The sequence below is a fragment of the Muscardinus avellanarius genome, assembly GCF_963383645.1.
Source record: "Muscardinus avellanarius genome assembly, chromosome: 9".
NCBI classification, from domain to species: domain Eukaryota; kingdom Metazoa; phylum Chordata; class Mammalia; order Rodentia; family Gliridae; genus Muscardinus; species Muscardinus avellanarius.
Genome location: NC_137795.1, coordinates 112,038,291 through 112,051,206, shown reverse-complemented (window position 1 = coordinate 112,051,206; position 12,916 = coordinate 112,038,291). Strand labels below are relative to the sequence as shown.

The 12,916-nt window shown below is 47.9% G+C and overlaps 1 protein-coding gene and 2 pseudogenes across 3 annotated transcripts in view; 2 read left to right on the top strand and 1 right to left on the bottom strand.

Moving 5' to 3' along the window:
• PAXIP1 (PAX interacting protein 1) overlaps positions 1–6,557 on the top strand; it is a gene marked incomplete at its 3' end in the record, with an annotated part of 51,536 nt that extends 44,979 nt beyond the window's left edge. Inside the window, exons 17-20 of the mRNA XM_080701134.1 lie at positions 4,396–4,496; positions 6,098–6,232; positions 6,313–6,388; positions 6,484–6,557. Of these exons, the coding sequence (XP_080557260.1) occupies positions 4,396–4,496; positions 6,098–6,232; positions 6,313–6,388; positions 6,484–6,557 (386 nt within the window). The remainder of the gene's footprint in view (positions 1–4,395; positions 4,497–6,097; positions 6,233–6,312; positions 6,389–6,483) is intronic.
• On the bottom strand, positions 2,178–2,700 carry LOC308266728 (chromobox protein homolog 3-like; annotated as a pseudogene). Its single transcript has one exon. The product of its transcript is annotated as a chromobox protein homolog 3-like (transcript).
• Positions 6,558–11,024: 4,467 nt separating the features above from the next.
• Positions 11,025–11,552, top strand: LOC308266727 (BCL2/adenovirus E1B 19 kDa protein-interacting protein 3-like; annotated as a pseudogene). The gene has a single exon. The product of its transcript is annotated as a BCL2/adenovirus E1B 19 kDa protein-interacting protein 3-like (transcript).
• Positions 11,553–12,916: the final 1,364 nt, after the last annotated feature.

Sequence of the window (12,916 nt, the reverse complement as noted above, 5' to 3'; positions counted from 1 at the left end):
CCGCCCCGTTCCCTCCGTCCTGCAGCCCTCTCGTTTGCCCTTTAACTGTATGCAGTTGTTCACGTGTGCTTACAAGTTTATTTCATGTCAGTGGTTCTTTTGATGGTTCTTTTGACCATGAAATATAAAGGTTTGGGTAATTTGAATGTTATCTGGGGGAAATAAGCTCTGTCTCCCTGTTGTTTTCTTATTAGTTTATTATTATTATTATTTGTGGTACTCGGGGTTGAACCCAGGTCTGTTCTACCTCTGAACTATACCCCCAGCTTTATTTTTTCTTTATTTTAAACACAGTCTTTTTCGGTTGATGAAAGTCTCACTACTTGCTGAGACTGTCCTTGAACCTGGGATCCTTCTGTCCCTGCCTCCCAAGTACTGGGATTACAAGCAAAATTATTAGTTTATTTGGAAGTCTGGCTGTGAAATTACATTCTCACAGAGCAATAAAGTGCAGTTTGTCTCTTCATTTGGAAAGGAGACAGGTGCACACCAGCCTCCCTGGCACAGCGTGAGGTCTCTTTCTATAGGAAGGGAAAGCTGCTCCTGCATCACTCAGGGCGTCGTGGATCAGAGTGCTTGTGTTTAGGGCTGGACGTAGAGGAGGGTTTTCATAGGGTAATAAATACACCTAAGCGTTTCTAGAACCTTCTACATACAGAATAAGGAGAAATTCAGCTTTTTTTCTACATAGAAGCTGTAAAGCCCAGAAAAACTTGTTCTGATAGAGTACCCTGCTCCCAAAGGTGCTGTGGGCGCAGCGGTGTGCTGGGAGGCACGGGAGGCGATGGCGGCAGGCTCTTGCAGACTCCCAGCTGCGCCTCCCTCTCAGCCACAGCTGCGCTCGCTCGGGTGGGCAAGGTGCCATGTGGACCTGTTCTAGCAGAGGTTCGCAGCAGCCCAGGCGCCCGCTGCCCTCCTTGCACTCTGCTCTGTCCCCTGCCCGGCACCAAGTGGGGATGAGGGGTCAGCTCCTGCCCCCGCCAGCTCTGGAGCCTCTCCCTGTGGTCATCAAAAATGTCCAGCTGGACGATGTTGCAGGTCCTGGCTTCCCAGCTCTAAGCTCAGACGCGGCCACTGCGGATAGTCAGCTGCCGCGATGGCCAGTCCACGTGCCTCTCCTGGTGTTCCCCCCCTGGGGTAAGCACAACTTCCTGTGTGGAGTCGCGGTCGCAGGAGCTGCCAGCCTTCCCCGTGAGTCTCTGCTGCCGCCCTCTGCTCTGCTCTCTCCTCCTTGATCCCAGCCGCAGTCTCTCCTCCCGTCTTGGAACCCCTCTCCCCAGTCTCTTGACAATGTCCTGTACAGAACAGAGGCTTGGCTGTATGGAGCCCGGCTGGTCAGCTCCTCCTCGCGAGTTGTGTCTGGTGGGTACCACAGTCGCCGTCACCCAGGGCCCCTCCTGGAGCTTTGCCCTGCGGTTAGTCTTCGTGGAGTAGAGGTCTGTGTGGAGAGGCACGCCCTCACAGGCTGTGTGGCTGCGCAGCACAGTCGGTGAGCTCCCCGGCTCCTCCAGCAGTGGCCTGTGTGCATTGGCTCCGGCCGTGGGGGCTGGCTGCTCTGGCCTGGGGCGGCCGTGCTGCACGGCGTTGGGCCTCTCACCTGTCCTTCGGCCCTGAGCTGGCCGCGCCTCAGCCTTGTCTCTGCCTCACACTGGAGGATCCGCTGTTGGTACCCACTGGCATTTTAAACACATACTAAAGAATGTCCACTTTCAGATTGTCCTTGGAGTTCCTCAGGAAGATTGTTGACCTTTGCTTTGCTTTATTATTTCTGGAAATTAGTATTTGAAATTTCTCTTCCTGGCTAATTTCTTACCTCTTTTAGCATCCTAAGGCATCGAGTGGGTGCTGGCCATTAAGGGAGCATATGCATGCTCAGCACACACTGTGCCACTGCATTGACAGCCCTGCCCCATCTTAGGGATTTTTTTTTTTTTTTTAAAAAGGAAGCAACTACAGAAAGCTTTTATTTGCTCGAAGTAACCAGTGCTACTGATGCAAAACAAAAAACCCAGCAACTCCCCCAATGCTACTTCCAAAACCAACATATCAAACTTGATTTTCATTAGAATGTAGTTATTTTCACACTAGTAAATCAAATAACCAAGACTCAGATTTCACACACACACACACACACACACTCACATATATATATATATATATATGAACAATGCAAACAATTATTGCGCTTCATCTTCTGGACAAGAATGCCAAGTTAGTCTCTCTTCATACAAAGCAATTGGCCTCTTTTGGCAGCACCAAGTCGGCCTCATCAGAATCTTTCATTTCATGAGGAACATCAGCTCCCCGCTGCTGTCTGTGGCCGATGATCCGCTCCGGGTGGAGACCTCTGGCAAAGCCGCGTGGCTTGTGGGCAGCATCTCTTTTCTTTGATTTGCGATCATCAGATTCGCTGTCAGACAAAGATTTCCTTTTTGTACCATCTTTTTCTTTACCCGCTTTTTGAGAATTAAGAAATGCTTCAATTAATTCTGGACAATCTAAATTTTCTTCAGGTTCCCAAGTATTGTCAGCATCTGTGAACCCCTTCCACTTCAGGAAGTACTCCACCTTCCCGTTCACCACACGCCGGTCCAGTACTTTTTCCACCACAAATTCTTCAGGTTCTGCCTCTTCAACTTTTTTGCTCTTTCCATTCTGTTTCTTTCCCATTTTTTGCAATGTGGTTTTATTGGAAGCCATTTTTTATTGCAGACTTGAAGAGCGAGCGCGGCTCCGGCCCAAGGAGCCGAGGGCGGGCGCGGGCCGAGCGTCGCCGTGGGCACCGAGCCGGCCATCTTAGGGATTTTTAAAACCACTTCAGCCTTTTGGTAGGGGCCTGTTTTTGTAGTTTTGTATTTGTTTAGCCTGGAGTTGGATCCACCGCTTTCACAGATGCGTGGTCTCTGGGCGCTGCCCCTTTGCTCTGTGCCCTCTGGAGCTGTCTCCTGTAGACCCCCGCGCACATCTCCCCGCTGCTCCTCTGTGCGGCCACGAGGTCGCCCTCGTGGTGCAGAGCGGCTCTCGCTGCTCCCCCTCCTCGGCGCGGTTTCTGCCACAGTGGCCACGGCTCACCGGCTCGTTTCTGCCCGAGACATCAGGTTCTCACGAGTGATCTTAGTGATACGTGATGCCACCTTTTTGTTTAATGTTTTAAGTCATCAGTTTTTCTCCAATTTATAGACATTCTTTTTCACCTAAACAAAGTTAAACAGTTGAATTGGTTTGCTGGCTGGCCGGCGGGCTGGTAGATCAATTTTGTGTTTCTAGCAGTTGGTAAATACATCTTAATGTCTCTGTAGTAATGTGAATGCTCATGGCTAAGTGCCAGCAAGCTGTGGGATTATTCACAGAAATAATTCCAGGAAGTAAATAAATCCTGAAAGCCACATCCGGTGGCCAGCCCCGTGCCCAGCTGCCCAGGCCATGTGCTGGTGCCTCAGAGAACTGCTCCTCAGCATGACACACATTCAGAACAAGACTTCAGTTTTTGTGTTCTTTAACTTTTGGGCAGTTTTTAATATGGAAACTGAAAACCAGCCTATAAGAATTTCTTGGAAGGTGGGCATTGTGTTGCATATCTGTAATCCCAATGCTTGGAAGCTGATAACAGGGTGATCTCAGGTTTGAGACCCGCCTCCTCAATTTAGCAAGGCTCTCAGCCGCTTAATGAGACCCTGTTTCCAAGTAAATTTGAAAAAGACTGGGAGTGTACCTCAGAGGTAGAATACCCCTGTACCCCTTGGTTTAATACCCAGTTGTAAGAAAAACCACAAAATCTTAAATGTCTTCAGAAGTTGATTGCTATGTGCTTTTTTATTTTATTTTTATCCTGGAAATTGAGTGCTGTACACTTTTAAGTCCTTAAAAGTATATTTGGATAAATCAGCAAAGCATGATAAATCCGCCTCAGTGATTATCATCTGATTGACTCTGGTGTCCCTCGTGGCACCGGGGAGGCGCCCAGTGTGTACACGTGGGTGTCACAGTGTCCTGGAGCTGTATAAGGACTGGAGTTCTTTACCTGAGGCCTGTGGCTGGAGAGTTTGTGAACTCCCTAGATCAGTGTGTGGCAGGTGCAGGTGGGCAAGACGGTCTGCAGCCTTCAGGAACTTTTCCAAAAGAGTTTATGCCCTCCCCCCTGTTGATTGGCCCGGTTGCAGGAGAAAGAATATCAGCCTGTCCTTTTTAGTGTGGCGTTTTCAGGAGGAAATAAATTGAAACATAATGGTGGGATAGAAATACAAAGTCTGTACAGGTAAATGTAGCCACAAGCAATACTTGCCACCTGCTTGGGGGTAGGAGCACTCCTGCGCTCCTGCGGAGGGAGGCCCTCAGCCGGCCCTCACCTGCCAACCCGTCTGCGCTTCTCAGAGCGTGTGCTATTCTGTCTTCCAGATGAGCAGAACTACATTCTCCGGGACGCCGAGGCTGAAGTGCTTTTCTCTTTCAGTTTGGAAGAGTCCTTAAAACGAGCACACATGTCTCCACTTTTTAAGGTACACATGAGAGGAAAAACCACATTGGTCCAGGCGGACCTGCGGCGGTCCACTTGGCAGTGCTGGGTGGCCTGGCGAGGGCTCCGGCTCCGGCTCCTGGCCACTCCGTGGACATTGCGGGGCCATAGGAGGGAGCGCAGCACATCCCTAGAGAGCTGCTCCTTGGTATAATGGGAAAAAGCTGCTCAGAATCACATCGGTGGGCCTGTTAGAAGACTCAGGAGTGATTTAATTAGGAAGAGACGTTCATTTCTCTGCTCTTAAAACTTTGAAGGACATTGCTTACTTATGCTATTCTCAATAAGTATGTATTCAGCTAGAGATGACACTAGGAAAATATTAACTGAATGTTGCTTAAATAATTGAAAACTGAACATTTTTAAGTGTTAGATAAGAGACTTAAGACAGTTGGGTAGGGGTTTTTGTATCAAAGAGCTGAGTAAATCAATAATGATAATCTGTTCTTTGAACTTCTTAAGAAGCCATCTTAGGAATTAGAAATGATTTTGAATACCATTAGGATGCATTTTACCTAAAGGTTTGATGATTTTTATAAATGTTTGTTTAGCTTTTTTTTGTAGTACTTGGTATTGAACCCAGGGGCATTCTGCCACTTAGGTGTATACCCTCAGCTCTTTACTTTTCGATTTGAAACAGGACTTCACTAAGTTGCTGACAGTCTTGCTGTGTTGCTAGGGCTGGCAGTGAGCCTGTGATCTTCCTGTCTCAGCTCCAAGAACTGGGATCACGGACGCGCATCACGCGCTTGGCTTGTTTATCTTTTTTGTGCGAGCAATTTAAAACAAAGTAGGATTTTGTGGCATATGTAGGAACAGACTTACCAGGGGATTCTTGAGCATCAGCACCTTCCTGTTGTGTTTGAGTCCAAATACAGAGAAATGGGAGGATTGCACATCAGGAGCTGTGCCGCTGGTCTGTCGCTGGGCAGATACTGCGCTTCCGTATAATGCCGATTTAGAATTTTATAGAAATTGAGCTGGGTGTGGTGGCGCACGCTTGTAATCCCAGCATTTGGGAGGCCTAGGCAGGAAGATCGCGGTTTGCAGACAGCCTCAGCTCCTTAGTGAGGCCCTTTGCAACTCAGTGAGACCCTGTTTCAAAATAAAAAATAGAGCTAGATGGGTGTAGCTTGGAGGTAGAATGCCCCTGGGTTCCATCCCCAGTACCTTACAGAAACTGAGAAAGATGTTTGTAGTAGTTGTGCACGTTCTCTGTTTCTTTTACTGATTTATCACCTGGTTAGTTTTCAGTATCATAGGTCATATTTCACATGTGAATGGGCTCAATTATTTCCAGGCGTACATACCTGGATTTTTCTAGGCCCAGTAAGTGGGGAAATTTTGTCTTTATTTTATTTTTTAATTTCTTAAAATTTTTATGTGGAACCTATGAAAAATGGCATACATTCAGACTGTTCTTGGTACCCGCCCTCTGATTCCCTTTTCCCCCCTCCCAACAACGAGTGTCCAGGTTAACCATGCTGTATTGAATATTGCCTTTATAATTTCAGGAATGAAAAATTGTGTACTGTAAAATGTAAAAGCATTTTAAAAACAGCATATGTGTATTTTCATCTTAAGGCAAAGTATTTTTACATCACACCCGGAATCTGCCCAAGCCTTTCGACGATGAAGGCAATTGTGGAATGTGCAGGAGGGAAAGTGCTGTCTAAGCAGCCCTCCTTCCGGAAGCTCATGGAGCACAAGCAGAATAAGGTGGGTAGAGCGGGCTGTGCCTTCCTGTCCCCGCGGTCACTGTGCACGCAGTCACTGACCAGGTCACTTTCTTCCCTCAGAGTCTGGCGGAGATAATTCTAATATCTTGTGAAAACGACCTTCATTTGTGTCGAGAATACTTTGCTAGAGGAGTAGGTATGGCCCCTGCCCTTGCTCACGTAGCCCGTGCGCGTAGACGACGCTGCAGGTGCATTGTTGATGGTAACGGACTTGGCTTTTGTTCCATTCAGATGTTCATAACGCAGAATTTGTTCTAACTGGAGTGCTCACACAGACACTGGACTACGAATCATATCCTTTTTGAAAGAGAATTGCATGGACAGGAGGGGTGTGGAGGTGGCCTTCAAGGACAGCGCGGCCAAGCCTGTGCTCTCGTGCCAGCCTCTTTACTCTGCTGCTGGGACGTGTAAATTAGCTGCACTTCCTGAGAGGCTAGTTTCAGCAGGGGACGCTAACTGCAAAGGATCTTGGGAGGCTGAGACAGGAGGATTCAGGTTCTCAGCCAGCCTCGGCTGCTTAGTGAGGCCCTCTGCAATTAAGTGAAACCCTGTTTCAAAATAAAGAATAAAATATAGGGCTGGGGATGTAGCTTAGAGGTTAGAATGCCCCTGGGTTCTATCCTCAGTACCACAAAAAGAACTAGAAGGACCTGTCTGTGCTGTATGGTGCATGTACATGTTTGAGCATTTGATAATTAGAAAACAAGTGCAAAATAAGTATCCAAAACATGTGCTTCTTTGCATCATCTCGGCCTCAGGTTTGTAGTTTTCAGAGTGAAGCGTGCAGTCTGCTGTCCAGAGCATGGACGTGGGCTTGAACACGGCACAGCAGCGCTGGGAGGGAGAGCTGCCGATGCGCTCTGCAGAGGCAGCGGCAGGGCGCAGCCTTCGGCTTTGACATCCTCCGCTTTTATACCAAGGTAGTCAGGAAAAAAGAAGCTTTTTACTTGTAGTTCATATTGAACAGTCCAAAGTGAAGCAGACTGTGCCTCACCAGCCCTTGTGAGAAAGCGTGTCTCCACTGTTTCCCAGGGCAGAGAGCCTGCTCTTGGTGAAGTTTTGTGGCACATCCCTGTGGGCTAGGTGACCAGGCCGAGGGTCTGTTCTGAGTGTAGCCGCACCTACAGCCTCCAGTCCGAGTCAGCCCCAGCCGGACCATTCACTGGGGGCTTTGTGTTTCAGAAGCAAGCATCTAAGCCATGAGGTCAGAATGAGGTCCGTCCTGAATGCTCAGACAAATCTGTTTCATCCAGGTGATTATATTTATCAAGCATTTCCTTTTAGCCTGAGAGAGCTGAGGATCGTAATAGTAGGCAGAAGACCTACCTGGGTGCCATTGAGAGAAATGGGCTGTAAAAGGAGATTCTCTTCTCTGCCTCAGTTCCAGAAGCCACGTAAGGTTTAGCAGTGGGGGCCCGCCCAGTTGGAGCGGTGCTTGGAGCAGAGAAGCCCTGGTCGCTGGCACCGAGCGCAGCCTTCCACAGCGCTGTCTGCCGAGCCGTGCGGAGTTCCTGGTGCAGTGTGAGACGTTAGGTTCCGCAGATAGGCTGTAGACGTTTGGTTGTCATTCCACTTTGTCCTCTCGCTTGTTCTGCAGATTTGTGTCTGTGGAAGCCTGCTCTGTTTTGCACTGACTTGCAGAAGGAAGAATTTCTTTAAAAACTACTCGGGTAGCCGGGCGTGGTGGTGCACGCTTGTAATCCCAGCATTTGGGAGGCTGAGACCGGAGGATCGTGGTTCGCGGACAGCCTCAGCTACTTAGTGAGGCCCTCTGCAACTCAGTGAGACCCTGTTTCAAAAATAAAGAATAAAAATTAGGCCAGGGGGTGTATAGCTCGGAGGTCAAATGCTCTGGGTTTTATCCCAAACCCGAAAACAAAAACAAAAAACAAAAAAACGACTCAGGTGATCTGTGGCTATTATCTCAACATTTTTTTTGTTACCTATAGCCTGGAAGTAGCCTAACCATTAATGTTACCCAAAGCGTATGTTTAGAATTGTAGGCGCGCTCGCGTGCGCGCGCGCGCTCTCTCTCTCTCTCTCTCTCTCTCTCTCTCTCTCTCTCTCTCTCTCTTTCTTGGTGGTACTGAGAATTGAATCCAGGGACATTCTACCTCTGAGCTACATCCCCATCCCTTTTTAGTTTTTATTTGAAGCAGGGTTCACTAGATTACCGAGATTGGCCTTAAACCCACGATCCTCCTATTTCAGCCTCCCAAGTACTGTGATTGCAGGGTTGCCCCACTCTGGGGATGCAGGTAGCATCAGTTTTAGTGCTGGAGCTTTGGGGATGTGGACCCATCAGAGATGCACATTAAACATGTTATTTGAAAGGAGACTCCAGCTGTTACTGGGCGTTAGCGTTGGCCTCATGCTGGAATCACCTGGGTGGGTTTAATTAGCCCCAGGAGGGCAGTGTCGGGCTGAGTGGGCCTGTGCATCAGGGTTTTAAATACCCCCAGGACTTGGATGTAAGAACACCAACTGGTGTGAATGGCTTACTAAGGAAGATACTTCTTAGCATTCTCAGGAGTAGTATGTAAAACTGGCTAACTTATTGGAGGCCATTGTTTATGTCACTCTTGCCTTGTGTTTGAGAGTTGTTTTCCTCAACAAGCCCACATATAAATTTAACTGACACCTCTGGCCTGTGGCAAGCCTGAAGCCGGCGCTGGCGCTTGCCAGGGTGATGCACACCAGGGCTTCTTTCAGACGCGTGTGTTTTCCAGCTGCTCCCCGAGGGGCACGATGCTAACGCGGGAAAACAGATGTGATCCATAATACTGCATCTGATTAAGATGTGTAACTTTATTCTGAGGAAACATAAATTATGTTTTGTATTATATAACTTTATGAGCTCACATTAGGTTTTATGATTCATTTACCAAGTTTTTAAATGTTTTCACAAAACCGTATGGAACCATAGCTACAAATAAAATGGTGTAAATAAAGACCTTGCTATCTAAATTATGGATGTTAAAGATTTGAAATGTTTTGTACTTCAATTATTTTTATTTCTTATACTCTTTTCTTTTATATTGATATCTTGCCCACATTTTAAATAAATGTACTTTTGAATTTTACTTAGAATTGGGTGATCCTTTGCTATTTCTTATTTTTTGCATAATTTATATGATTTGCATCAAACTGGATCACATTTTAAGTAATTTCAAGACAAAATGTCTTTTAGAAATTTTCTCCTCAAGAACTAATTTCTGGGAGGCAGCTATCTTTTACCCAGACGGGAGGTCGGCGCTGGGCCGAGGTGGTCACTGAGCATAGGCGCCCAGCACTCAGATCGGGTCCCGCCTCTGCTCCTGCCCTCTCTGCAACGCTTGTCCTGCTGGGCTGTGCGGCTGTGTGTCATGTGTCAGCAGGCGGGGCTGCGGCGGGGCCTGCTGCTCAGGTCTCATTGGCTGATCCTTCACGAGGCAGACTTGCGACTCGCCACACTTTGTGACCAGGTGGGCTCCTAAGCCTGGACTTGCTCCTGTGGCAGTTTCCTTGTCTTCCTAGAAATATTTGTGATTTGGTTAGGAGTTTATCCCCCCCCCCTCTTTCCCACGCTTCCTATTGTGTGTGTGTGTGTGGGGGGGTACTGGGGAATGAACCCAGGGATATTCTACTCTGAGCTACATCCCAGCCCTATTTTATTTCTTACTTTGAAACTGGGTCTCACTAAGTTACCAAAGTGACCTCAGTGTGTGCCGTGGCAGCTCCGGAGCTGCTGAGCTCATGGCTGCGCACCGGTCTGGCCTGCTTGGCCGCTTAAAAGTACAGCGTCTGCGTGGCAGCTCTCCTCGGGTGCGCTCCGTCCTGTCACGTGCTCTTTCTAGACTTCCTGTCTTGGTGTGTCTACTTGAGCACGTATCTTCGTTTCTAAACAGTCTTGGAGACTCATCCATAGAACTGGCCTCTCTCCATGTCCCACAGGTGAGATTTGTTCCTGTGAAATGTCAGGTTCTATAGAATCCTGGAAATGCGGAAGAGTTTCACAAGTTGGAGTAATGTTTCGGTCTGTGAAATGTTCCAAACGTCGTCCCATGACTTAGGCTCCTGAAGTGGAGGTGACTGGATAAGCACCTCCACTGGAGCCTCGTGCCCCTGCCGTCTGCGGAGAAGACAACAAGAATGACTGGCCTGATTAACTTTTCAATTAGCAATTTCTTTAAAAGCTGCCAAGAAAGAATCCTTAAAAACTCCAGGAGCTGCCTAGAGCCAACTGGCTTACACAGCTGTTAGGAGCTGATTTGGCCGAGGGTATTCTGTATGAACATGCAGGAGTAAGAAGACTTCAAGCAAAGGCCTGTTATGAAAGATGATTAGATCAGAGAAGTTATTTCTCATAACAAAGAAATCTTTCCTCATTTAATCCTCTCTTCTTTCTTTCTTTCTTTCTTTACTTATTTATTTATTTTTGCAGTACTGGGATGGAGCCTAGGAGCATTTGACCTCCGAGCTAGACCCCCTGCCCTATTTTTTTTTAATTCTTTATTTTGAAACAGGGTCTCACTGAGTTGCTGAGGGGCTCACTAAGTAGCTGAGACTGTCTGTGAACCGCGATCCTCCTGTCTCAGCCTCTGAAATGCTGGGATTACAAGCGTGCGCCACCATGCTTGCCTTATCCTGCTAATTTTGCCTGGCACAATGTCTAATAGAAATGCCATGTGAGAGAACCAAGTGGGCAGCCTGTGGTCTGCCCGTCCCTTTGATCGCCTCTGACAGGAGGCTGCAGGCGGGCGCGGAGCCCTCCACCAAGCCACCCTGGCGCCATGTCTCAGAGAGGAGCCTTGGGGTGGCAGGAGGAGAACCTGCAGGGCTCCTGGGTAGAGCTGCATTTTAGCAGTGATGGAAACGGGAGCAGCGTTCCAGCCTCGGTTTCCATGGGGACATGGAAAAGATATTGCTGGAGGCCCAGCATGAATCTGGGTGGAGCAGCTCCAAGAGCTCCCACTGTGACAGCCTACCTCGCTCACAAGCGCCACAGCACCAGAGCCGATACGCATAGCCCTGGAGAGGATCACATTGAGAGAAGGAAAGAAATTGAGAGCATCTTAAAAACAGATTGGATGTGGGATTGGTCAAGTTGGCCAGAAAATGTCCCCCACCAAGGAGTTCCTCTTCAAACACCCAAAGTGCACAGCTGCCCTCAGCATGAGGAGCACCGTGTTAGGAAGAAGGGCTGCATCTTCTCAGCAGAGTCCTGAAGGGGTTCCCGCCGTCTCTGCTGCTCTCACCTGCTGGCCATTGGGTTGGGGATGTACAGCGGAAGGCGCCTGGCCTCCACCGGCACCTTTTGATGAGGAGTCTGCCCCTGAGCCAGCCTGGGGCTGTGAGCTCAGTGCTGGCGTGATACCGGGTCGGCTGCACCACGCATCTGTCCGTGAATACTGCGATCCTAAGTCAGTGACAGGAAAGAAGAGAAACTGAAATCATACTGACCGCTCATACCTACGGGGTCAATCAAGCATATCAACCAGTCAGTATCTGCTGTGAGAATTTGGTAGTGAGTTTCCTCTGGGTAGTTAGTATGAATAAATTTAATAGCCATGATGTATGTAGTGTTTAAAATTATCTTGAACTTTAATTCATTTAAAATACATTTCAAAAGACAGTAACGCTGATAGTAAAAGCGCTACATAAGGAGTTTGTCCAAAAGAAACACTGTGGCATTATAAGCACACCAGGTGTGGTAGGCAGTTTGTAATCCCTGTGCCTGGGAGGCAGAGACGGGAGGATCATGCTGGTTCAAAGCCAGCTGTGCTGGCTTAAGATACTGTTTCCAAATAAAAATATAAAAAAATAGGTCTGGAAGTGTAGCCCAGAGGTAGAAGGGCTTCCAGGAACCCCAGTACCACCAAAAATAAATTAATAAAAAAATAAACACACCATTATAAAAATGTATTTAATTTAAATGGATGCAGGTCATCTATAAAGACCACTTAACTGATTTTTTTTTTTTTTTTTTTTTTTGGCAGTACTGGGGATGGAACCCAGGGGCATTCTACCTCTGACCTATACCCCCGGTCCGATTTTTTATTCTTTATTTTGAAACCGGGTCTCATTGAGTTGCAGAGGGCCTCACTATTAGCTAAGGCTATCCGTGAACTGCAATCAGCCTCCCAAATGCTGGGGTTCCAAGCGTGCGCCACCACGCCTGGCTTCTTTGTGAATTTTTAAGTATCAGTGGAAAGCAAAGTACAGCTGCAATCTCTACCATGCTGTGCCTGCTCCTGCAGCGCCAGGCCTTCAGCCCTGCCTGCCTGCCGAGGGCACCTGTGTGGCACCTCTTACTTTGTCACTTTGGATTGCTGGATTTTGTGTGTTCTTAAAAAATGGCTTTATTGTAAGCAAATCTACTTTAAAATACTGGAAATAGGAAAGAAAATCTTTGCTAAGTCTGTCAGAAATATGGAGGTACTGGGGTTCCTGGGAACCCTTCTACTACCTCCGGGCTACTCTCCCAGACCTATTTTTTATATTTTTATTTGAAAACAGGGTCTCTTAAGCCAGCAAGGTTGACTTCAAACCTGCGCGATCCTCCTGTCTCCACCTCCCAAGCGCGGGGATGACAAGCGTGCCCACCACGCCCGGCAGGAAGGATTCTATTTCCATGAGGCTTAGCATCAATCTTTGAAGCTCCATGATGGAGCCAGGCCTCTTC